General features: G+C 39.3%; 1 protein-coding gene across 2 annotated transcripts in view; it reads left to right on the top strand.

Moving 5' to 3' along the window:
- LOC131769222 (E3 ubiquitin-protein ligase rnf213-alpha) overlaps positions 1-25326 on the top strand; it is a 56612-nt gene extending 31286 nt beyond the window's left edge. Inside the window, exons 41-85 of one of the 2 annotated variants that reach the window (XM_066164803.1) lie at positions 241-401; positions 557-809; positions 1423-1781; positions 2027-2185; positions 2760-2913; positions 3337-3413; positions 3589-3742; positions 4373-4480; positions 4836-4921; positions 5162-5350; positions 5894-6026; positions 6552-6761; positions 6984-7120; positions 7498-8102; positions 8593-9060; positions 9434-9606; positions 10215-10421; positions 10597-10784; positions 11010-11118; positions 11255-11355; positions 11592-11777; positions 12600-12848; positions 13172-13283; positions 13580-14008; positions 14159-14278; positions 14639-14749; positions 15155-15208; positions 15317-15520; positions 15662-15740; positions 15836-15870; positions 16675-16772; positions 17126-17279; positions 17850-18024; positions 18383-18483; positions 18563-18620; positions 19375-19574; positions 19846-19987; positions 20067-20150; positions 20502-20682; positions 21205-21412; positions 21555-21632; positions 22502-22699; positions 23172-23261; positions 23771-23943; positions 24632-25326. In XM_066164803.1, the coding sequence (XP_066020900.1) occupies positions 241-401; positions 557-809; positions 1423-1781; positions 2027-2185; positions 2760-2913; positions 3337-3413; positions 3589-3742; positions 4373-4480; positions 4836-4921; positions 5162-5350; positions 5894-6026; positions 6552-6761; positions 6984-7120; positions 7498-8102; positions 8593-9060; positions 9434-9606; positions 10215-10421; positions 10597-10784; positions 11010-11118; positions 11255-11355; positions 11592-11777; positions 12600-12848; positions 13172-13283; positions 13580-14008; positions 14159-14278; positions 14639-14749; positions 15155-15208; positions 15317-15520; positions 15662-15740; positions 15836-15870; positions 16675-16772; positions 17126-17279; positions 17850-18024; positions 18383-18483; positions 18563-18620; positions 19375-19574; positions 19846-19987; positions 20067-20150; positions 20502-20682; positions 21205-21412; positions 21555-21632; positions 22502-22699; positions 23172-23261; positions 23771-23943; positions 24632-24800 (7719 nt within the window). In that variant the 3' untranslated portion in view covers positions 24801-25326. The remainder of the gene's footprint in view (positions 1-240; positions 402-556; positions 810-1422; positions 1782-2026; positions 2186-2759; positions 2914-3336; positions 3414-3588; positions 3743-4372; positions 4481-4835; positions 4922-5161; positions 5351-5893; positions 6027-6551; positions 6762-6983; positions 7121-7497; positions 8103-8592; positions 9061-9433; positions 9607-10214; positions 10422-10596; positions 10785-11009; positions 11119-11254; positions 11356-11591; positions 11778-12599; positions 12849-13171; positions 13284-13579; positions 14009-14158; positions 14279-14638; positions 14750-15154; positions 15209-15316; positions 15521-15661; positions 15741-15835; positions 15871-16674; positions 16773-17125; positions 17280-17849; positions 18025-18382; positions 18484-18562; positions 18621-19374; positions 19575-19845; positions 19988-20066; positions 20151-20501; positions 20683-21204; positions 21413-21554; positions 21633-22501; positions 22700-23171; positions 23262-23770; positions 23944-24631) is intronic. The other variant, XM_066164805.1, reaches the window with a different exon arrangement.
- Positions 25327-26455: the final 1129 nt, after the last annotated feature.

The raw sequence follows: 26455 nt of genomic DNA, 5'->3' as shown, positions 1-26455 counted from the left end.
GATGCTTTATGTTCTCACTGATTTGGCTCGAGCAATCATTGTCGTTATACCACGACGTAACATCACCGTCCGTATAACCACTCGAAAGGTCATCTTAATGCTCTATTTATGTATCAGACGAGGAGGTGTTATTGCGAGCAAACATAGTACACGGGCTTGACTTATATAAGTATTGTTAATGTATGCCACGATCGATGTAATGAATATAACACAACACAATTTGTTTTCATTTTGATTAAGCCTCTTGATGATGTTACTCGAGCACTTGTGCTCTCCCTTGGAGTTTGTTACCACGCACGCCTCCAAAACAGAGAGCCATATCGTCGTGCTGTTGCAAGAAGCTTCGCAAATCCGTGTCAACTACCAGGTGGACATGAACGTATTCTGCAGGAAATCGTAAGGTAATGCTGTCAAATATTTGCCCTGTGGTCGAGGCATAATTGTCGTTTTCTTTTTTTACTTTTTTATTTTTTTTCATTTTTCGGGTTAGACTTGATTATTTGTAAGTTGTAGTCTCGGCTTGGTACAATTTTTTTTGTACATTTTTGTTCCCTAGCTGTCAGAAGGCAGTACTAAATGAACTGAAACCAGGCGATAACAAAAAATGGGCAGAGCGGCATAATTTTCTGTTAGCTCGCAATACGGCCTTGAGGGAAAACGTATTCATGATGGTGGTATGTATTGAGCTGAGGATTCCACTGTTTGTCGTCGGTAAACCGGGCAGCTCCAAGTCACTTGCCAAGGCTGTTGTAACTGACAACATGCGCGGAGATGAATCAAAGTCTGCTCTCTTCAAGACGTTCAAGGAGGTAGGTGTATGATTTCGTATGTACAAACTGTTCTATTTTAAAATAGAGTGCGGTTACGAAACACAGATTTAAGTAGAGAAAGATGATTTTTTCGTCTTGTCACGGAAGTCCCCATGAGGAATCGAACCTCAGACCTTCGGATTCCTCGTTCCGATGCTCCACTACTGAGCCACACAGACCCTATGGTGAGCACGGCCATTTAGAAGTTCATATAGGACACACGTTCTGCATGTATGAACTTCGTAATGGCCTCGCTCACCACTGAGTCTTTGTAGCTCAGTGATAGAGCATCGAAGCGGAATCCGAAGATCTGAGGTTCGTTCCTCATGGATACTTAGAATTATTTCTTTGTCCCACGCTCGTGAGAAGACTAAAAAATATATTTCTTTACCGAGCTTTAAATTTACCTCTCTCTCTCTTGTTCTACTTACAAACAGATTGAATTAGTTGTGCATTGATGGTGATTGCGGTTTAATGGCGCATTCGTGAACAAAATAAGCACTCATCACTGATGCAAAGTCATGATGCATCCTTTCTGGCAGTGTATCCGTGACTTGACAAAGCATCTCTATTTTCAGTTATCACTGACGGAAATATATTCATTTTAAACCAGGTCCAGATGATTTCTTATCAGTGCAGTCCGATCTCAACTGCAGAAGGGATCATGGCAACCTTCCGCAATTGCTGCAACCTTCAGAAAGCCAATAACCCAGACAAGTATGTGTCAGTTGTGGTCTTGGACGAGATTGGCCTCGCTGAAGACTCACCTTTGATGCCCCTGAAAACTCTTCATCCGCTACTTGAAGATGGAGTGAAGTCAACTGATGACGTCATTGCCACTGAAGGGCACTTTCTGGAAAGAGTGGCCTTCATTGGGATCTCTAACTGGGCTCTAGACCCTGCCAAAATGAACCGTGGAATTATGTTATCACGTGGTGTGCCTGATTCAGAGGAACTGGTGGAAAGTGCAATGTAAGGTTTTCCCTTAGTAAATGTTGAATATGTCAGCCTACAACTCAAAAGACTTAAAATCATGTCCGCGACCTTATTTTCAGTTCATCTTGCAGTGTATTGAAATGTAAACTTGTAATAAATGAGAAGTACAAAAAGTAATTTAAATTCGGGTTCAGGAATGAGGTAGTTTATACTGATATCTAACGTGCAGCTTTCTCATACAAGAGACGTTGGTCACAACATGAAATTTCTTTCTTTTGTAGGGGCATTTGTTCCACCAATAGACGAATACAAAGATTTGTTGCACCACTTATGGAACCCCTGGCAAGAAGTTACGAACAATTGTACGATACTCAAAGACGGTCTGAGACCCTGCAGGAGTCCAAAAAAGATGAATTTTTTGGTCTTCGGGATTTTTACAGGTAGCAATTCGATTTATTCGGTAATTCTGATAGTTCTCATGTTAGTCTTCTACACATTCAGTATTATTATGTGTTACGCTCATGTGCAGTTGTTGTAGGTTTTCGGCTAGGACTGTCCAGAGACAGGTTCCTCAACTGTAGCCTCTTACATGCTACCTTATTTTGTCACCTATTCTTCACCATAGATGGGGTAAGCCGCAGTAGGACCGGCGACTACACTTGCTATCCTGGCCTATTTATTGCAATCATGTCTTGTATTAATCTTTTAAGTTTTTTTTATATACTTACATCCCCCTTTTGGCTGCTGCAAACGGATATTTCTGATTTCTCTATGTAACAAAATTTGATGGTAAGGAAGATTGCACAATTGGTGAAATGTTTGAAGTAGCTACTGGAAGCTAAATTTTATCACAAAGAATATTGCATGTAGCTCTAACTCCTAGAAGTAATTGCCATGTCACTTATCCTCACAATGACCTTCGAACATTGAGGCTCAGAGCCAAATTTCGTTACATGCTGAAGTCTATCAAGTTTTGGAAGCTGAGGGATTTAAATTTAATTTTTCTTGTTTAAGCCTTGTGAAGATGGTGTACAAAGTTGCTGAGGAGCAAGGTCGCGAGCCACGTTGGCCTGAGGTAGAACATGCCATTAGAAGAAACTTTGGGGGACTGGATGAGATTAAACCTGTGGAAATTTTCAAACAATTCGCTTTGGGTGAAAGCCGTATGGTGGGTATTTTATCGGTATTTTTTAGTTCTAGTTTACCTTCACCGACTGTTCTTTTTTTGCAACATAAGAATTGACTAAATGTATTAAGGTCCTATTTTCAACTACTCGTTTCAGTAGTGTTCTTAGCTGCGAGGATCTCTTAATTTCATGATCCGTACATTTGTTTGAAAAACCGTTTCAAAATGAATGAAAATATATATTTATATCTATATATTTTTTTATATAATTATTGTTTGTTGGTTTAAAATTTTGAAGAGCTTAAATATATTAACTCGAATGCGTATGCCACATGCGCTTTCAACGAACTAAGCTATTGTTGTTATCGCTTTTGAAGTAGTATCCTTTAATTCTCACTTCAATCGTTTAACTTAAAACGAAACTATGAAACTTTTGTATGCATATCTACCTCTTGTCTTTTGAAGATGGAGCAAAATGAAGATCTGTCGTCTGCTTTGAATCTGATCAAGGCAAGCCTGAAAGATCAAAAGGACATGAAAGGGTGAGAAAGAAGTTAAATGTTGTGTAAGTCATCACTGCGTAGGGCTCAGTTGCTTGGTCCCGCTATCTATCGTTAAATAACCTGCCAAGGTTAAGTTTTAACTGGTTGTTCATCTAAAATAAAACGATAAAAGGAGCGTTTCTTCTTCAAAGGCGTTTTTCTTCTGTTTTAACAGAAAGAGTCGATACCTACTGGTACTAACAGAAAATTATGCCGCTCTGCCGATTGTTTGGAAAGAGTTACTTCGAACTGGTGATGAAACTCGACCTGGTGACGAACCTGTCGTAATTTTTGGGAGTAGCTTTCCGAAAGATCAGGAGTACACACAGGTACTTACACTTTGTAACACTCCTAAGCAAGGTAGGCAGACATCCTTCGTATTACATATAGTAGTTCACATTAAAATTTGACTACTAAATAAGGTGACATAACTAATGGTAGTTGCTCCACATTATTTAGGCGAATTCACCTTGATGGTTGATAAGCCAATAGGTTGATTTCAGCTTCTCAAGAGGATGCTCCCTTGAACCTTTAATTTAAAATCATCTTCAGAGGATACGGCTGTAATCTTTGGCGTTTGTGATAAATAAAATCGCAACTTGAACAAATTGACTAAACTTGTAATGTAAAGGTGATAGAAGAGCTACTCGTCCCATTAAGTATGTGTAGATAATGAGCAAATATTCGTCAAAGTTAGTCATTTTGACCGTTTTAACGTTGGTAACAGGACCAGCTGGAGTTACTGAGATCAGTATGTTTCGTGCGAGTAGTAAACGATCAAGTAAACCTATGGCCGGTAAAGCCTTTTAATAAAACGTCTGAATTAACAAGGAAACTGGTCGATTAGACCGTCCAACTAAAGCCATAGTGGACACACTGTCTGTTGGGGCTTAAATTGTGGATTATAAATTGAGTTGTGATTTGAATTTACGACTCTTTACTTTTGCATATATTTAAAGGTCTGCCGAGACATTAATCGAATTAAGGTATGCATGGAGACAGGACGGACTGTAATCCTTCTGAATTTAGAGAGTCTCTACGAGAGTCTCTATGATGCTTTGAATCAGGTATGGATGGGAGAAGAAAATCTCCTTTCAGTTAATTTTTCTCGTCAAAGTACAGCACATTCTAGTGATGTTGGAGAAAGCCTAGTAGCGAATTGTACATTTTGTACTGAAGCAAGCACTAAGAAATCCTGTCTGGTTTACATGTTTTCAAAATGGATTATTCGTTATCCTTAATTCCTTCTTGGTGTGTTTGTCTGTTTCGTTTTATTTTCAACAGAAAATGCACACATCAGTAGCTTCGTAATGTTCCTTTTTCTCTCATTTTTTTCGTTCTTCGAGTATCAGTGTTATTACTTTTCTCTCATTGTCATTCAGTGCATTTTTTTTCTTTGTGTTTTCTAATCTTATCACTCAGTACTATGTGTATTGTGGAGATCAGAAATTTGTTGACCTTGGACTAGGAAGTCACTGCGTCAAGTGCCGTGTACACAATGATTTCAGGCAAGTATAGCGGCGGTTTGTTTTTCACTTGGGATACAGACGGAATCCTTCAATACGCAAAAAACTGATCTTACTCTTAATTCTTCGTAGCATTCATTTCAGCGCACTTCCTTCTGTTTCTTTACTATACGTCCAGGAAGGAGAATTCTGGAAAGGAAGTCCTGTTTGTTCTCTCGCTTTAGCTGTATGTTTGTGTGTATTTTTAATACATGTTTTCTTACAATAAATCTTCGTGGGCAGACTCGTTGTGATTGCCGAAAAAGACGTCGTTTACAGCAAGTTTCCAATACCTCTCATCAATCGCCTGGAGAAACATTATCTTGTGACGTCAGCCAGTCTCAGTCCTGCACAAAAAAGTGTTGTAGATCAACTCAATGATTGGGTCAACAGATTTTCTCACGTCAACATTCCGCGACATCAACAAATGAGGTATGCAGTGAATCTAGCCACAGCTAAAATTTCACCATTTTCATTCCTAAGTATTTGTTGGATTTAAGTTGCAACACTCTCATTTCTCATAGTGTTATGATTACGTCATAGTAGATTGTAGTGTCGTTTCAGAAAGCCTGGCAGCGCAATTTTCATGCGTGATTAGGTCACTTTGTCTTATTGCTGGTGCGCCAGAAGCGTTGTCATCATTTACCCTTAAACGAATTCCGTATGACCCATTATTTTTTTCTCTTGTTTGATCAGGTAACGACCGATTTCTAGTAAAGAATTAGAAATAGTGTCGGAAAATGGTCAGAAAATCTCTAAAAAATTTAGAGTAGGTTTCAATTATAGAGGACTTCAACGATGGTTTTGCGCTTTTTTAAAAATTGTATTTTAGGGCGTTTGTTGTTGTATTTAGAACAGGCTTTTTTTTTAGTTCAATAACTTTTTTTGGCTAAAACTCATGTTACTGCATTGTTATTCTGCTGTTTGAGTTTAACTAGATCACTGAATGTAAAAATTTGACTTTGTGTCTTAAAGGAAATATTTGCCTGGTGATGCATTTGTCGGTTACCACGACGATACTGCAGCATCAGTAGTGCTACAAGTATGCAGTGACTTAGACGAGGATGAACTGTACAATCGTTTCAAGGACAAGAATTTTTCGGAAAGGGTGCGTTATTTTGAATTTATATAATAAGCTCAGTTATGCACGCATTCTGATTGGTTCTCACTTATGATCTTTTGGAGGTCAGATGTATAGATGACGTCATCATTAAACTTTTTTTAATTCTTTCTTATATAAAACAAATAGATTCCAAGTTGCCGTGCGTCTGTTCAGTAACAGATCACAGAGGACGTCAAAATGTGGTAAGAACAAAAACGTGGCACACGGGGCGCAGCCGAGTGTGTCACTGATGTTCTTACCACAATTTGACGTCATCTGTGATCTATTACTGAACAGACGTACGGCAACTTGGAATCTATTTGTTAAGTAGTTGTCAACATTACTAGTAATGTCTTGAAGTAATCCTGAAGGCATTAATATACTCTTTGGTTATCATCACTTTTTCAGTTCCTACTACCTGTAAGAGCTGAAGTAAGAAGCACGTGTATTTCCGTTTAGTAGGGTATCTTTGCTCTGTCAAATGGTCTTTTAATTTAAATCCCAAATTTTTCATCGCATTTGACGTTGTAGGTCCTGAAGGAATCCCAGGAATTGCTGATGCAGTGCGCTACACCTGATGCTGTGGCGAGGTTGATTCATACAGAGCTTGCTACACAGGCAGACGAACTATGGGAGATTTACTTTACAGGCCAGGAACATTCAAGTTTAACAGCTTTCCTTCGAAATGTGTTAACAACAGAAGAAAGGAAACTGAGTCAGCCTGAAGGAACTTTGATTCAGGCGAGGGTGCTTTGACATATGCACTTAAGTACTTCAGAAGTTGCATTACGTGTTAATTAAATTATGATGTATTATATATTCTTTTCCTGCTGTGTGTATCTTTAGAGAAAATCTGTACTTGTACATGGATATTTTCAGAGGATGTAGTTGCAAATCTGTTGACATATACTTATTGTTTCTGAGGGAAGCTATACTTATGCGTATGTTCCTAATTATTTGTAGGTGACGACTCATGCCAGGTTGCTATCGTCGAATGATTTGAAAGATATTTCATCTGCTACCTCTTTGCCATTGTCAAACGTCTCATGTCTAAGTCTGCAGCAGTTCCACACAGAACAACAGTTCTGCTCATCTGTTAGGTGAGGACGTTATATAACTAGTAGATCAAATGCAAGATATTTGTTTGATAACTTTCTATTTTAACAGTAAAGAAGTAAAAAGTAGTAAAACTTAACAAACAACTTTCATACTTTCATGTATTCTTATCACACCTTCTCCATCTACGGGTATATAACGAACTCACAATTGACCAGCTCCCAGTTGGCTTGATAGCTCAGTTGGTTAGAGCGCTGCACCGGTATCGCAGAGGTCATGGGTTCGATTCCTGTTCAGGCCTGAATTTTTTTCAGGCCTTATTTCTCAACTGCTTAAGTTGAGTATATACTGCGATGATCTTCATTTGCTTAAAACTTTCATACCGTTTGTAAATTCCATGAATACTAATTCGTGTTCACAGGGATTTTTTTGCGAAACTTGGTGGAAGAGAGGGATTGCTCATGGTCCAGTGTGATGCTGGAGATCTTAATAGCAAACTGATCCCCTGTGCTCGTCACTTGCTGGTGGAACAAAGAACCACAGCACAGCAAGATTTTCTAGAAAGCGTTGGGCGTGCTTCCTCGTCATTCGTGCATATTGTTCTCATCATTCAATTGCCTCGTCTAGTTGGAGGTTGTCCAACGTTTGCTGGTTTTCAGGGAGGACGCTGGATATCTGTCCACATCGATGAACTTCGCCCACCGACAGGTCAAATACCAGCCATCCAGTTTATGGTGGACCGGTCAATCAGTAACTTGTTTGACGTAGCACCGACCATCACACGGGAAGATGTAATGGAAGTTGAAGAGGAAGAGGAAACAGAGGCTGATATCGACATGGAGGCGTCGAATGATGTTTCCGGGACTGATGCCATTTTGGATAAAGTAGATATTGTCAGTCTTGTGAGAAGCTGTATTCAAGCTGCCGTTGCAAGACTTGACGAAGAGTCCTGGCGTCCGTCACGATCGACACGCCGGATTGAACTGATGTTAAGTCTTCTCCCGGACTGCAGATCCAGTGGGACTGGTAACTATAACAGGACTCTTTGCAATTTACTATGATGATATGCCGAGTTTCCCAACTCAAACTTAGTATTTTTATAGGCGCCTCCATTATCTAAGAAGCACTTTTTTCGTATAAGCGCCTCTGATCTGTCTAAATGTTTTGTATCCTCCTTTTCTTGCTCAAATGATGTCGGCTTTGACATGCCTGGACGTCTAGATTATTTTTTATTGTATTTGGTGGAGATGACTACTAGTAGGCTTATCGTTTTAACTTAAGATAATCCATCATTGTTCCTAACAAAAGATAGGCTCCAAGCCTTGGACTTCACTTAAGCAGGATCCCTACTTAAGTGAACTTCGGAAAAGACCGACTGTGCACTAAATCAACTTTTTACAGTTTACGGCGAGAATCGATTATTTGCCATTTAAAAGATCGAAGAATGCTCGAATTTAATAAGTTTTCGCTTGTTTTTAAAGGTTCGCTAACAAGAGTTTATCTTTTTTTCTGTCAGATTTGTCATTTGCTACCGTTTTGTCTCGGCGAATCCACAAACTTCTTGAAGAAAAGGATGAGCGGGCTGGGAAGAAAGCCACTGACTGGTTACGCTCAGAAGCTTTGAGTGGTACTGGGATCCAAGAAAATGGAACATTCAGAAAAGCGCTATGGCAGAGAATATATTCTTCTGTAATACCAATTCTCTCTGAAGTTATAGCCCTTGTAGACCGCGATTCTAACTTGGAACTTGTGACGGGTGAAGGTACCTGGTTGTCACGCCTTTGGATATCACTTTTCCAAAGCCAAGATATAGTTAAACTTCAGTACGATAGCTTTCTGTCCCTTGAGAGTGGCATCATAAGGGAGCGCGTGCCAGTAATGACTTCTGCGTGTGAAAGACAAAATTTTGACCTGCAGTTTCCTTTCTCATGGCTGATCAAAGAGAGAATTGATGCTATGTGGAAAGACGCCTGTAGTATTGCAGGTAAATACTTTTTTAATTTTCAGCGTACCCATGAAGTAGTTTCTTACTAGTTACAACGATAAAATACAACAATGCGCGTTATACTTTCATAACAAGCTAAACTTCTAACGATTGTTAAGTACAGAGTTCAAATAAAATGTGTACGCACGGATAGAAAGAACCGGTGAGTTTTAATTAAAAAATTTTAATTACGTTAGACTTCACATGCTGGACTCTTTGAGTTTATGGCAGAAGTTTTTCGAGTCTTTCGATTTCTTTTCCAAAAAAGTTTTGCGAAAAGTTTTTGACGAAGTCACAAATAAACATATTTCGTTCTCCATATAAACGAAAGCGGAAGGTTCTTGAACTCATTGCTGTTTCGTTCTTTTATAAGCGAGAACAAACACCCCAGTTCAGCAGTGTTTGTGTGACCTAGTGACTACGTCGGAAATCGGAAGACTGCTCGAAGAAACTGAATATGAAGGCTACGAGGAAGCCGCAGTGATGCGCTACCTTCACGACTTCGTTCACATGGTCCACAAACCGACAGTTCCTGGAGAGGAGGAGGTAGGACATCATAAAGAATGCTGATTGGATTCTCCTATCTCTTATCTACGAAATCTAGACCCGCTTTTGTCGTAGCAAGCGCATGTGAATTATGTACGACATGTACCAAATCAGTGGCAGAACGGAGTTGCTATTTTATTTGAAAAAGAAATGTACGCTCGTAGAGGAATTTAAATCAGTTTCACCCACAAACCCGAAAGATCCTCTACCCAGACCATTTGTTTTTAGTTTTTACGTTACCTTAATTTCTGTTCACCTCATAAAGGGTGTGAAGCACTTGTGAACTCTGCATATAGCCTATCTCGCCTGGTTTGACTCATGTTGGGAAATAATCTGTCGTTTATCACACGTCAGCAGAGACGAAGCCGACCTGCTATTCTGCAAATGATGATAAAGATTTACTTGCTGAATGACATGCGTACTGAGAAACTGGGTGAACTTGAGACAATCAACCCAGCTGCTTCCATATTATCTGAAATCTGTGACGATTTGAATGAGTGTTCTCGAGCTATCGCTAGGCGCCAAATTCCCGACATAGAACCAACCAAGAAGGTAAAAAAATTATCGGAAGCCCGATAATATCCTCATTATTTTTTGTTACTCAACAGCTGATTAGTCAAGCTATTGTCACAGCCGCTCGCGAGTTGCATGATGAGACATGTTCGGATGAGGAATTCACCCTCACCATCTCTTCCATTCACGTGGCTTACGATCGCATCGAGAAACGTTTGGCGAACTTCTGCCAACTAGTACAGGCTCAACCAGATATTGTCACCAGCCTTCGGGAAGTTATTCCTCCAAACGAAACGGAGATGGTAAGCTTATTGCTTGTTTTGAAAAGTAATCCTTCAATCGAAAATTTCATGAGATTAAAATTAACCTTGTTATTTTTAGCCTTTCACGCTTTGAGAGCTTTTATGCACATATTTCTGAATTATGAATGAAAAAAGTTCCGTAGTAAGATTGACATGATCTAATCATACCTTCAAGGTCCTTGATGCCGTCGCCCTAGAGATTTGCTTGTCCAAACTTGAACCTGGTGCTGAAGAGTTTGACGATCCACAGACTCGCTTAGTGTGGTGTAACAGAGTGTTGAGTATCAGAACAAGTGCTGAGAACATGATCAGTAATCTTTCACAGTATGGCCGTAAAGTAAACCACATTCTACTTAATTGCAGGTATTGCACTTTTTAAAATTCTAGATCGACTAATCACATTTCAGTTTTTTTCGATGGAATTCGCTTTGCTTTTGGCTCTTAACCTCTTACCTGAAGTACATTCAAAAGAAATAATAACCGCAGTCAAGATTACTTTTTAGAGTTTGAACCTAAACTTAATAGGTAAGGATATTATTGTATCTGATATCACTACTTTTTTTTTCTTTCGTGAACTTTCTGTGTCAGGTCAACTTGGCAGAGAGTAAGTGCTGTGCGATTGTTTATTGAACATACCTGCCCTGGCACAGTAGCATGCCACCCAGCCGATGTGAAGAATGTTTTCAAACTGTGGAAGGTGGGTCGAAATATCTATGCTCGTATGTGAATAGCTTAAGAGTGTGTTGTGGTTCTTAGTGCTTTGACTTAAGATTGAAAATTAGCGCTACTATGTTCAAATAAATATTCAATTTACAAAACAATCTTTCTAACAGGCATTAGGTGATGAGACAGACTTCACTAAACCGCAAACAATGCTAGTTATTGAAAAGTTTCTTGTGGATTGCAGTGAAGCTGTTAGTAAACGTTATACCAGGTAAGAAGATGGCAGTAAAAATGTTAGGATAGTTGGTCATAAATTGTACCTTTGTCATTGTGCTTTTACAAAGGCAGTAGATGTTTTTCTTTTTTGATAATGTTCTTGCCCTCGATTCGCCTCGATGAGAATGAACCTCTCCTTCCAATGTTCATCGTGCTTTCGTGCGTGCGTGTAAAGACTTACACAGATAGTTTTCGACGCAGCCCTAAAGCAGCATTTCTTCTATCCCACAGTTATGGTGTGAACACCTGTCCTGTGTGTCTGGATGGTCTGGCTCACAAGGATCCTGTTAAAATGCCCTGTGGTCATGTTGTTTGCCATGTTTGCGTCACTAACTGGATTGAAAGGGAGAGAACATGTCCGTACTGCAAGGGAGACGTACCGGATGATTTCAAGATCTTACCCACCAGATTAATAAGGTATAACGTATTTATTAAAGCCCAGGTAGCCCAAGCTCGCACAGGGAGCCATCGTAAATACGTATATTTTGTGCAATAGGCCCTATATAATAGTACTATTTGTGGAAATAACGGTTACCTATGTTTGAAAGCGCTTTAATTCAATTGCTCTAAAACCAAAACTAAAGCAATCACACAACAGCCAATCAGAAAAAGTGCTCTAAGGAATTAATGAAGAAAACACAGATGCACTAGAAGTCATCTCGCTAACAGGTTAGTTTCCACCACAAGTCTACGGGTTGGTTCGCTCACAACTCATCTCGCCTTTTTCGCTTCACGTCATCTTGCCTACGAATCGATACGCCCCCAGGTCAGCTCAACTACGGAATAGTTTCACCTACAATTCATATCGCCTATGGATCGGTTCGCCCCCAAGTCAACTGGCCTACAGATCAGTCTCGCCCACATGGAAAAAAACATATTCAAGGGGTAAACGCGCGCGACCAAGTCGGGAGAATGGAGCTAATTTCTAGATCTATCATAAATCGAAATCAGGCTATTCCATTGTACTTTCAACACTTAATTGAGAAGTTCAAAAGAATTTGAACTGGAGCATAGTTCTAAGTTTCTCGCATATGGCGCTACGGGTGAGATCGATAAAGGACTTGACGAGAATTCAACGAAAATTTGTGCTTTCCTCTTTGTAAATTTATCTTCATTTGCTTTACACTGTAATAACGACATAAAAGTCTTCGGAGTTAGATATAACCGCTTCGCATGATGTTTTTCCCTTATTTTAAGAACCATTCATTAACTGAGTTGTGTGTGCAATTGTATTTACAGGAAAGCTGTTCGAGAACACTTCGACTTCCGTCGTCGGTGCAACTCCTTCTTCATGGAGCTTGTCTCACTGTTCTGTTTTGGCAAAAAGGACGATGAGGGTGTTATGAATCCTGAACTGTTTGAAATGTTCATGAGTTATGTAATAGAAGCCAGTTCAAAGACTAAGGATTTTTCTCCTTTTCCGGAACATGGCATTGATGCAACACCTGTGGTCAGATCGTTTCTTCTACAACAACTCCTGAGAGCAGGGTATGTACAGCTGTTGATGGAGGTAATACGTTTTTGATTTGTGAGGCTTAAGGTTGCAAAACCAATGCTCTGCTCTCCGATCGTAGGTTGATAAATTCCTTAGAATTAGGCGCCAGCCGAAAATCACCAATCTCTCCTTCGGTTTTTATTTACCTCAGGGTTGGAAACCTTTTGTCTTTAGAGCAATTATTTTCATTATTTGTATCAATCAAATTCTTTATTTTCCTACTATGAATGTTGTATCAGGTCATATTCTCTTTCTACGATCGTGATTTCCCTTTTCTTTATCTTTGCTCTTTTTTTTTTATCACTATTTTTTTCAGTGACAAGGAAGTAAAAGAGCATTTATCACACTACTTGGCCAGCGCTCGAGAACTGAGACCAGAAACAGGTCATTTGTTACAAGTCTGTCAACTTTTTGTGCACTGTTGCGAGGTGAGCCATGGAATTACTAGTTATTTGAAATACGCAGTACTGCTATTGTTTACGGAACACGCTCTTTATTCAGCACTCGCCTTTGATCTAGTTCTGACCCATAACAGATTCAATACTCTATTTATCCTTTAGTTATTTCCTGCTTTGCTTTCTTTGTCGTGAATAGCTATACCGTACAAATATCTTTCTCTTGAAATGACAATCTTTCAAAGATAGCGTGATACTCTGTCCATTACTGAACACAAAAGATAATCTGAATAAGTTTCTCACTACTTTGTCGTTCACTCTTTTTGCAGGACTTCCTGATCAGCTTGTATTCTAAGGCCTCAGACGATTTGCGTGTTATGATTAAACTTGCTCAGCAACTTTGCGTTGAATGTACTCCTTTGCTTACCTCCAACTCGCTACAGCAACACACACGAGACCTTGATGTAGATGTTTTAGAAGCCGTTGCTAAAGCGCGCTATGCTTTAGCATTAGTTGCTAAGTTTATGTACGAAAGTGTCACAGAAAAAGACGGTCCGTGGAATGATCTGGTTGTACAAAACGAATTACAAAGCCTTTTTGAAGGAGCAAGGAGAATGTGCTACAAGAGTCTAAGCCAGATTCCCCGATTGTACCTTCTGAGACAGCTAGCGAGGAGGTTTGGTGTGGAGTCGATCAATATCTTGTGTGATAAAAAGGAGTCTGAGTGGATTTTGCCTCCAGAGAGTAGAGACAAACAGGTAAAATGCGTGAAAAAGTTGAATAGGTTAAAACCTTCACCTCTTATTTCAGTTATAAATCTCTTTTAAAATAACAAGCTTCTTTTCTCTTTTTACCCTTTGGAGTAAACTTAGTGCCCTTCATTTATTTTCGGTTTTTGCCTTTTCCAGCAGGGAGATATTGTTCCTGATAGATTTATTATATACGGAGAGGAGTACAAGAAAATCAGAGAAGCTATGGCAGAGACTGTGCTGAGTGGTACACCGAAGGAGTTGAATAGCGCGCTCCAGGTACGAAACCGTTAGAGACTGCTTATAGCTGCGTCTATCTGTTATATCCACACTTAAGATCGCTGTAGTCTACAAAATTCTATTCCGAAAGCTTGAGGTAGTTTTGAGTGACGTGTCGTCGTAAGCTTGGTCACATAGCTACAGCTCGTGTCATGGTGATATCTAGAGCGTGGTCGTATAGTTACAACTTTAAGGTTGATTTTCGATCTCATCTTTCGACCACGAGGTGTAATCCCGGAAAATAATAGTAAAACACTGGAAAGCGGCAAACGAAATGAAAGACTGTGAAGAAGACGAAGGTCACTCAACTCACCCGAAAAGAATTAGCGGTGAATTATATTTTGCCTTTATTGTTTGCAGAGCATTGTCTTGCCGCCTTTCATGAGAGATGTCATGATTTTGTTGTCTGAATATCGCGAAGTGACCACTTGTTATGGTTTTACCTCCTCTCAACGACAGCTCTCCACTAGAGTAAGAAACTAACAATCTTTTTTGTATAACCGTGGTACATACTCAACTGATTTATTCAATAAACCACTGGAAGGAGTTAGGTTTCTGTACACTTGTGATGTCAATCAACTGAACAAACATCAACAGACCCTTATACACATAACACACATCACATATCTGTGAATATACTGAATATTGTTGATAAGCTTTATTTTGTTAGGAAAGAAGTGTATATAATCTAAAACACAAGGAAATAAATACATGCCCTGTGTCCTTTCTTTCAATGAGTATGTTTGAAATCTTACTCTATCAAGAAACGTTGGGAAAATCTGTGTTGTAAGGTATTTCATTGATGTTTTAGATTTTCTGCCTCGGTAAGATTTTACCATGGCCTTTAGTAGGTTATCAAATGGTTTGCTCTTTCAGGCTCGTCAGTGTTTTAGAGAATTTCTAAGTCATGGTGCTCAGCTTTCTGCTAGGGTGAGTTCAAACGAATCATGTTGTTTCTGACTTTTTCATTTTAACATTTGCTGTTGGCTCCTTACTTCCTCTTGGTCTTCAGTATCTCTACGTCATTCTTCTCTTTAGGCTCAACAGTTCGCTATTCAGCTTCTAAACAACACTCAAGGTGATGCTGGGTTTCCTGCCGTCCGAGTAGCTCCTGGTCGATCAGCGCGGGACCAAAGTTTGGCCGAAATTGTTATTCATACCACTGCTGTGTTACAGTGTATTAATCAAATGACTGTGTGCGAACCACTGCGTCTTCTTATGGACAATCCTGTAGCTTTGATGGTACGCTTAAAATCCTTAAGGAAGCCAAACAGAGCCTTGCTTGTTTTCACTGTTCTTTACCGCCTATGATAGTAACTGCTTAGTTAAAAACAACTTTAAGAAGTGATTTCTTTGCTAAAGTTGCTTTTGTTTGTGTGTCAGAATGCCTATTTACCCACAATGCCAGACGACAACCTTCAGGAAGCAATGACTGGAATAAGTGAGACTGGAAGCTGGTATCGTAAGTAACTCAAAATATCCGTTCCAGTGTAGTCTCCGTTAGCTGAAGCATATTTCGTGATTATGCTTACGGGAAATATACTTCTCTTTTTGCAGAATGTCCAAGAGGACATCCCTATTACGTCGGAAATGTAAGTTTCCCCTCTTACAATTGAAGAGGCTTCTGCTGACTTATTTAAACCTATATTAGGTAACAAAAAGTATACGATTTCATGTAAACAGAACGTATCTATTTGAACTCAAGCGCGTTGGCGTAAGGCACCCTTCAACAGGGGTTGCGTTGGCGGAGTCAGATGTGGCGGCAGAAATGGATATTGATGATGATTTGGTACCCAAACTATTCTCTTCTTTAGAGACATTTCCTCTAAGAACCCTTTAGGCACGGAGAGTTCCTTGCTTGAAAATTGCAACCATCGTTTACTTTCTTCAAAGCTTAAGTAGAAATTACAGCAATCATGCGCCTCTCTCCCGCAAGACTCGCAATAAAGAGATTCAGCACTGTGTTTACGTGAAACGGCATACGTAACCTTGCCCTTTCGCGTTTAACCTTAAATGTTGTGAACCTTACTGCTTTAGCTTTGCGTGGGCTCACGTCAGTTTGAGTTTCGATGAAGCCGTGACATGAGTCAACGAGAGTTTTTGCAGCTTTCTTCTGTCGAAAAGTGCAGAATTTGAAGGATTGTAAACACGAGACTTCATCTACTCTTACATGACTAAGAGGAAATTATTTTGGTGCACTTTTAAATTTTTTTTTGTGTGAACATACGCGGCAAACATGAAACAGCTTACTTACACGTAGAAACGGCAAAGTGCAGCTGGTAACGTGGAAAAGTGGCGGGAAAATTGTGGTCACATTGTCACTCTTGCCATTCACGTTCACGTAAACGCTGTGCTAAATCTCTCTAATATCGTCCATATAAACTTTTTTTTGGCAGTGTGGGCGCCCCACGGAAATGAGGACTTGCCCTGAGTGTAACGTCAACATAGGTGGGTCAGGGCATCAACTCACTCAAGGAAATACAACAATCCAGAGGTACGGAACAAAGCTTTATCTGGTCATTTTAATCGTTTAATTTTTTAGTGGTCATTAGATTAATCATTGTCAAAGTTATTATTAGTGTTGATTTAAAAAACCTTGTAGAAATCCAGACACAAATTGTTTTGCCATTTCTTTGATGGTATTTAAATTACTCTAAACACGTATTAGAGTAAGGCCGAGAGTTCAATTCTTTTGCTTATTGGTGACGTTCCTTGGGCTTTCCCGGAAGTACTCTTAATCAATGGCTTTCAAAAATGCAAATGTATTCCACTTGTGCAAGAGTATCAGGCTAGTGTGACCAAAGTTTGCAAAAGAACACCTTTGACTTTGCTATCTTTGGTCTGTAGAAATGACCGAACAATGACGGGTCACGTGCTTGGCCATGCTAATACAAGGTCCAGAGGTGTTGCTCCTGAAAGGAACTTGTCGCCTGTTCTTGTCGGCATTACACGGATTCTTATGCACTGTGCCATGATTGAAGGAGCCCACCGGCATCCACAGGTGAGCTGGTCCTTTATCCCTTCGACTATATATTGAAAAGGGTTAATTATTTCTCGTTCAACAAGTAACTCTTTTCTTATAGAAAAAACTAGTAGAGGTGAAAATGTGAATGTAGAACTTGTCAGTATGTTACTCTGGGAGTCATCACAACCCCTTCTCTTCCTTTGGTTCTTTCTTTAGGTATCAGAAATTATCTGAGAAGACTAAAGGAAGTTGCATCTTTCCTTAGTGCCCTTTACCTCATTTGTCATTGTTTTTGAAGATATCGTTGTTCTTGCTTTTGTGCTCCTTCTGCTTTTTAGCTCAGTTTTGTTGTGACTATAAATGGATCACTCAAAGGGATTAGGTAGGAGGTATTAAAAAATAAACTAGTAGGTGAAATGTTTAGAGAAGGTGAGTCTTGGTGCTTTATTTACTTTGATAAACGGCAATTATCTATGCTTAAACCAAAAAAGTATGATTTAAGTTCTGCCATTCTATACATTTGATGGCTCGCAAATTAAATTATTTAGTAAAATTAAAGAATGCCTATGTGGTTAAACCTCGTCTTGCTTTTTTTACTTTGTCTAGAATATTTCCAATCTCATCAATCCCACAATTCCACCGACGGCATTGACACGATTTTTGTGGGATCACCTGCGATTGGACTTTGAAGTTCTCGCCAGAAGCCTGGGGAGGAGTGTGGACGACACGGTGCTTTGTATCCACATGGTCCTTGCACAAATGACTGCGCATGTCAGTAGAAGTAAGCTTCCAAGAATTCTCAATACCATAGAGCTTGTCGTTTTCGAAGAAAGACGAAAAAGAACTCGGGAATTTGCCAATCCTAATTTAAGTCTCTTTGCTTTTCGCACTAGTCCACATAATATAATTTTCTCGGCATAATTATCAAATGAATAGGAAAAAATTGCAAGATGTATATCATGGCTCTAATACGAGAAGAGTGTTTATTCTGTTACATTTTAGATCCTACACATTGTTTTTTTATGTATAGCCGAACATGTTTGTCCCATGGGTTCAATTATTTGACCTTATTAGACGGATAGATAGAAACCCGTTGAAGCAGTTTCATCTGTAACTTAATGAGATTTGAAACGTTTTAGCGCAACAGGCCGCAGACTTTGCTTATGACCTAAAATCGAAGGAGTCTCGGAGAGGATGGGAAGCAGCCTTCAGTGCCACTGTTGTTACTCCAGTTTTAACGGTATGTTAGATTTTTGTTGTAGTTCAGGTTTTAATTTTGTTATTTGTTAAGCCACCGATCTTCTTTTCCTATCTTTTAGAACCTTGAAGAGAAAATTCAACAGCGCTTACAAATGTTGGTTAGTGACAAGCGGCTCGGTGAGTTCATTTCCACATGAAACAATAATAATATGTGACCTTGGACATTGGTACTCTTCCAATAAGAAAAACCATGAACTCATTTAATTATGGGCTTGGTGTACTGCCAGTTTAGGACTAGATTTTTTAGGATATTTAGAGGCAAACAGGATTTTTAGAAAATTTGAGGATTTTTAGAACATTAAAGGATATTTTGATGAAAATGTTTGGAAATATACAGCCGATAAATTAAAAACAAATTTACGTGGTTCGTAGAAATTACACTGCTTACTGTTTGGTGTCATCGTTATTGTTTGTTTGAAAGTGAATTATGAAAGGTAACGAACCACTTAAATTGTCTAGTAAATAAATGATCATTTTGAATCAGTTTGAAGGTGCGTCCATGCAATTTCAGCACAGGAATCTCGTGTTTTAGTATGTGATTATTTGGAAAACAATTGAGCAGAATCGGTATCTCTAGAAAAAAATTTCGAGATAAAATTGAAATTTATAGTCATTTTTTGGAGAATTTCTGGACTGATTTTTAGGCGACTTATCGGGATTTTTGTACCTAGGCCAAGAGATTATAAACTGCTGAGAGTTTACAATCTCTTGATCTAAGCCTATGCCAATTGTTACCTCTCATCTTATGTAAAATTATTGTGAACCAGATGGAGAATCGACAAGTCCGTGTTTAAAGGGTGGAAATACAAGTCTCGCTTTTGTTTTTCAAGAAATAAAATGTCACATTGATGGCCCTTGATTGTTTCCGCAGGTAATAATCCCCTAATGCGTCAGCTGTTCGAGATAGACGTCCCTACTGAAGCTCTGAGTGGTGGTATCCCTCCCACTTGCCCTGCCCTATGGAGATACCGGACTCAAGTGACTCTTGATCACTTTGCGCACACATTTCAACAAGAGATATTGTCCACTGATCCTGAGAGGAACAAAGTATTAGCGGAGTTTTTACGGCAGGTAAACCATATTGAACTACTTCAACTTACCAATTTTTACATCTGTTTCGTATGTTTGCTTTCAGAGCACCATTTTTGCTTTTGAAGTTCGTAATTTGCTGTGAAGTATGGTTTTAACTGAGACTATGTTGAACTGAAAAATTTCTTAAAACATAAGGTATGAGCTATCGGGAAACGAGCAGCACCAATGGATGATGATGATGGACGGATAGATGTCATCCATCAACTGCCAGTCCTTTTGCCTTTTACATTTATTTGTTGTTCATTTATAGGAACACAAACTCCGCGCTCTCCGTTTTCTGCCGGACATTATAAAACTACAGCGTCTTCTGATGGACAAATTCCATCGCCGAATTTACAGAACTGAAGCACAGCGCATGAGGATAAGAGAATTCCTGCGGAATATACCTTCAAGTAAGTTGACTGTCGAATTATTTTTTCCTTATTTTTTTCTCTTCTATAAAATCCCTTGACTTTTTGTCTTCCTCCTCAGAAACAGAGAAAGGTGAACTTGCGTCACTGATAGCGAGCTTTAACGTCGCATGGAACCTTGTGCGGCTTAGTCTCGATCAGCAAGGTATGCCTAGATTGGCAGCATTTGTAAACGAGTATTCATGAATGAAGCAGGTCGTAAAGCTATTAGATTTTACGGTATTGTCAAGTTATTAAACGGCACAAACCATTCATGCATTAGGTACTCAGGACATAATTTTACCCGCCTTTTACAAACGATTCACTAAGTTCAAGTTCATGTTCTTTTTCATTTTTCCTTTCCCCCCCTCCTCCCCCCTCGTCCGCACAGCATAGAGCCACGGGGTGTATAGAGGAGCAAAAGAAAGGTTAAAAGTGTTACTGTCCCAGACCACTGACTATGATTGTAGCTACATATGTAGTATATCTCTTCTCAATCATTAATTGTCCTAAACAGGGCGTCTACGTCCTCCAAAGGACTTGTGTGACCAGCCCATGAATAATTCACGTCCAGTTGCTGTACTCCTTCCAAGTACCTCCGGCATGGGTATCTGTTCCACGGCTCTGGCATTTTTCCTCACCACGCTTCACAACGAGTTCAACGAAAGATATCAAAACTTGATTGGCGGGAAAGTCAAGTAAGTGCGATGACGGAACCTTTCCCTCATGCCACCCACCCTAAGAGTTACTTTGCTAAGAGTACCGTGAATGACCTCACAACGCTTTCAGTCCTATTCTAAGTTTCAGTGAAACGATATGCTGCGTCGATAATGAAGTAAATTTCCTTTTGTAGCTTCAAATATCGCTCCCGCTCTATATGGCCAATGTGCTGAACGTACAACGATCAATTTGCCTATTTTAACGTGGCGACAATTACTTTTTACAATTTCATTTAGCAATTACTTTTTTCACCTCGCGCTTTGAAGACTAGGAGCTGACATTTCACGTTTTAAGAAAAATTATGAATACGAATATTCTATGATCATAACTGATCGGCAATCAACATCATGTTCTCCGTAAACTAGCCATAAGTAGATATAGACCCGAAATAAGAATAACTGATTTTAATGATAAACCTCTTTGTGTAGCCTTTGGGTATCCTTGCAACCACTTGAACTTTATTTCAAATGTGTGATGTCATTGTTCCCTGTCATTACTAGAGACCTGCCCCACATACAGCTGCAAGACGTGACAAGGTCACATCTGATTTCATACGACACCGAACGAGATCTTCTACCCCTTGTCTTGGCGCAGTGTAATTACTCTCTAGAGGTGGGTCGGGGAACATTGGTTCAGTACAACTGGGAAGCCCTTGAAAGACAGCTGATTGACAGGTTCATAAGGGGAAGACCACTTATTGATTTCAAGGTACGAAGTAGCTTCAAATATACATAATGATGTCCAACGTTTGTAAAATATTTTCTGAAATTTCTGTCCAAAGTCTTTACCAGAGTTATTTATTCACTCCTAAAGGAGAGGTTTTGAGCATTATATCGTATTTATTTCATAGGACGAGAGGTTTGCATTCAGCAAAGACGCCCAGTTAGACTCGGTTTTCACTTCCGTGAAAAACAAGGTCCGGCCACAGGTAAAACATTTCGTTTTATGTGCTTGATTCCTATTCGATATGTGACCCACCAGCTCCTCCTGGAGTTGCCAATGATTAGCAAGAAAACAATGCTAGTGAGAGAAGTTACTATGATGAAGATAATGATGATGCTATTAGTAATAAAAAATGGTAGTGAGAGAAGTTACTATGATGAAGATAATGATGATGCTATTAGTAATAAAAAAATGGTAGTGAGAGAAGTTACTATGATGAAGATAATGATGATGCTATTAGTAATAATAGTTGTACTAATAATAGTGATACTTACAGTGATGCACATTAACTCCGCCCACGCTCCTTTAAATCGTGACGATGGCGGTCTGCTTCCTGACGCCTATTTACACCTCGTCAGAAAAAAGGCCGCTAATTAGTGATCATATATAAGGATTTCTTGTTGCAGCGTTTAGATCACCCCTGATGAAGGCACTAGACAGGAGTGTCGAAACGTTGGGTCTATGAATTGTAACTTCTTCGGTTACATTCATTAAATCTGCAAACCAGTGTAGCATCAAACTATGTCTGACAGTGATACTTATTATGACGATATTGATAATAGAAACGACACTAATAATAACATACGATGGGTTTGGATTTGAAAATGACTGTGTTGATATTGTATACATAAATGGCACATATTTTTCCTTGGCAACACCATGGCGATTCTTTCAAGGAAGTAGCCGGACAGGTTTTCAGATCTTATTTACAGGATGGATATTGAAAACGTATCATTCGCGGGTGACAGTCGCGTAATTGCATATGTAGATAGTCAATTTTCATATTTAGATTTTTGCGATCGTGCAGTAAAGAGTATATTTTCGAGGACTCAAAAAAATTGTTCGTCTTGTTAGGTTCCTTTGAGTTCAGCAGTAAGCAGTCAAATTCTAGGCGAGTTTCGCTCACTGACAGACGTCTGTGACGTGCTGTCGTCGCTCGACATTGCAATCGGTTTCCTTTCCTCGACCGGTGGATCACCTGAAAAGCCACTCAAAGACTACCTTCAACATGTACTACGCATGCCTCAACAAAATAGTCTTCGCAGTCTTAAGGTAAGCATTCAATTTAACCGTGCAAATTCAACTGTTTTGAAGGATGGATGTTTACCCACAGACCTTTTAGACCCAATGGGTAACGAAAAGTTATGTACCTTGCGCTATGTTTCTCGCTACGAGTTTTACCTTACAAAAAGCGAAATAATAAGAAAGATAAAAGCTTAAAACAAGAAAAGGGAGAACTCTTGTAAAAATACGGAAATGTGCAAATGTCTCATTTTGTGTCAGGAATCGAAAATTGTCTTCCAACTTGGAAATATCTTAAATATTGTAAATATAGTAGACGTGTACAGACCCAGAAATAGATAACTGCCCATAGCTATTTCTAACGGGTTTTATAGTATATTAATTTTGCAGACAGTCTGTTACTATATAAAAGTCAACGCGATCACCTTTTCATGTTAGCACGTTACGTTCTAATTAGATTGTGCCTTAAGAACAGCTTTTTTTCTGATCTGCTTCTGTTTAGGCGCAGCAGTGTTGTCAGTTGCGACACGTTCTCTCCTTCTGGCGACTGTTGGCATTAGAGAGAGCAAGGATTTTAATGAGGCGGGGAGAGGTAAGGAACGTTACCCAAGCGGGTAATATCATATCATATCATATCATATCATTTTTTCATCGTATTTAGTACATAATCATATCTTAATTGATAAGGACGCAATTTCTGCACTTAAAAACTAATAAATGTTATGCTCACGAAGTAGAATAATTCAGGCTATTCAGTATTTTACAGACAATTTAACATAAATAATATCCGAGCATGTGGATAAAGCGCATACGAGCGAAGAACTTCAAGATTTTAATGACCAGGAGTCTGTCATATAGAAAAAAAGCTAGGCTCGGAGTTAGAAGTGGCGTTGGTCTCTAATCTCGTTCCCTTGTAGAAGTCATTTGGATACATTACTCGCGGAGGCGTTGCTCAGAGTGCTTCCCTTTCTCTGTCTCTTCCAAAGAACTGTTGTGTAGTGTTGACAACTGAAAGCACATTTTCGGTTTTGAATTGATGGAAAAAAATAGCGTAGATCTCCTGCTCACTTTATACCTGATCCGTCTTCGTGTTTTACGTAGGATCCGTTCGAACAGATTCCAGACACGTACAAGCAGGTCATGCCACAAAGACTAATGATGAAGTTTAGCAATAGCATGAGGAGGATTGACTCGGATCGATTCGTGCCCGAGGTCTTAGAATTGATCTTACTTAACCTCAGGGGAGAGGCGGTACCAGGCAAAGAAGACATGAGGTAAGATTTCTAGATCTCAAATTTCAAGAATCCTTTGCTTAAAATTCACTTGTTTTAGTCTTTTAACTGCGCGCGGCCCGTCAAAAACCTCCCTTCTCCTTTCGCTCAGTTGTTATTATCGCACACGTTCACTAACTAAACGCGTGGAATACAAAATGTAGGTTACCTCACTACATGTGTCTTTGTTAGGCTGCTCTCAGATATTTTTTTTCTCTATGGATATCAAATTCAAGTAAGGGAAGTGACATAACCAAAATTTCACCTCAATTTTAAATCTTGTCGGCCCCCTATACGACTCGCTACTAGCGATATGTGTACAGAGTGTTTGTCTCTCCTTTGTTAAAACACCTTCCCAAGTACATCATTTTTGAAAAGTACTGCAATTTTGACTCGAGAGTTGGTCTGTGTTCTTTGTTGCTCACTGGTGTCTTTTTACCGGTTAGAAAGCAGATTTATAAAGATATCGAGGTTCATTTTTTAAAACGACTGTAAGTTGCACTTTTTATCATTTTCGCGCTAAAATAACTAACTTGGGACTTTGGAAGACGGCTCGAAAAGCGTGTAAAGGTCTTCTCTGGTTCTTCCAACATCCCGCGCGGGTCATTAAGTGGGAAGGAATATAGTGCAGTCGAATACTTTCCAGTATTTTCATTTGTGATACATTACAGCCGTTTATCCCTTCCTTTAGCTTGAAAGACTTTATCGAATGGCATCTTGACAACAAGGGACATGAGCCAGTTACTGGACTGGACGAACTACCAACTGACGTGAAGCTGAAGCACGTGATCAACGCATGGAGAACTTCTGTTGAACTGTGGGACAGCTATCTGGACAAGAGGGATGCTGCTTCAGCGTAAAACTGCTGATATGTGTTTTGCCCCAGATTTTTTTTTCCTCTTTGTTCAACGTCCCCAGACTTTACGTCGCTTTTTCTCTTAAATGGAACTTTCCTCCAGTAGTATTTGAAGTTCACTTTTAGATTTTAGCATGAAAAATGAAATGAAAAAACTTAGCGACTGAAATAAAGAGGGAGATTGGTCATTTTATGAAACAACTATTGTGGCATCTTTTTTCAATTGCTTCGTCTACGTTTAGACATTTAGAATAATTTTGGCTTTCGACTTCTCAAATTTTAGTTTTCAATAGTACGAGTTGGCTTGCTTTATTGATTATTATGCGATTCAATCTGATAATGACTATACGTCATATTTTCAACTTCTGTAGCTTATTGTTAGCATAGAAACGTTAGTTCCCACTATAAGCGAGCATTGCAAAAAAATGTAGAAACGTAAAATGTGTATGTTGGTACATGTTATTAGTATAGGTAATAAAACTTTGTGTGCATGGATGTTTAAAGATTACAAACGATTAAAAACAATTTTTTTTAAATATTGGAGTTTTAAATAGTAGTTTTATCGCTATAGTAGCGCTATTTTTTTTCCCACAATGAAATTAATTTAAATGAGAGTAAAGCGAGGATATCTCCAGATTAAAAGAAAACTAAAAAGACAAATTGCAACGAAAACTTTGTTCATCGTCCACGTTTAATCGCGGTAACCTTAAAACTCGAAAATAATTTGCATTTTTATTTGTCCAAGTAGTAACATGATTTCGATCGCAATTTAGTGTAAATAAGCACTACGGGCTCGTGCAATTTGTAGTCTTTGAGAAAATTACATGAAAAAAGCTTCACAGAAAGTCAAGACAGACGGAATTTTGACAGCACGTGCGCCTTTTTTTTTGTTGTTGTTACACCTGTGTTGCAAGTTTGCACTAATGTTACATGAAAATTGCACTCGTTTTCAGCCAATCAGGTGCGCTTAATTTTTTCACGTATATGATTATTCATGGTATAGCTGCAAGGGGCTTTCTTACCTTTTTCTTGCTTCGGTGCTTTTACAGGCTAAGATTATTAGAAGGGTTTTTCTTAATTGTTTTGGCAATTGGCACGGTCCTATGCAGCTTCCAACTCTTTCTTTCCTTTTATCCGGCTCGCCCCTCCTGGTCCCGGCCTCTGTCTCCTGAAAGCAAACGCAAACTGGACCAGTTAATTCAATGGATCACGTCGGCATCCCATTTACATCCGCCAACCTCACAGAAGTAGAAACTTTAATGATTAAACACAGGCAAACGCTCACTAAACACAAGAATTTCTTACAAATATCACTATCTTGTGATATTCGTGTAAACTGCTCCCGGAAACTGGCAACGATGAAATCTTATTCGCGAGACTTGGGCCTTCGATAGATACTCTGTAGGTCACGATGGACGACAGCTTTTCTTGTCGCTTAGAGCAGAATACAAGCTGAACCTAAAATTCGCGACAAATCAGTCTTCTCTTTACCATTGAGACTGCAATTGAGACTGCAATGTCATGGAGTGGAATTTTGGTGGTGACGGCCGCTCATAAGAGCGCCAAAACAGGGGCCTAGGAGTAGGGCGTGCGTTCTGAATCGCATCCTGTTCGACCCCGTTTCATTGTGTCTTTGTGATTTTGTTATTATTTTGGTTT

This window comes from Pocillopora verrucosa, chromosome 4 (assembly GCF_036669915.1).
Source record: "Pocillopora verrucosa isolate sample1 chromosome 4, ASM3666991v2, whole genome shotgun sequence".
In the NCBI taxonomy this organism is placed as follows: Eukaryota; Metazoa; Cnidaria; class Anthozoa; order Scleractinia; family Pocilloporidae; genus Pocillopora; species Pocillopora verrucosa.
Note: the sequence above shows the minus strand (reverse complement) of the source record. Positions and strands in the feature narration are given on the sequence as shown.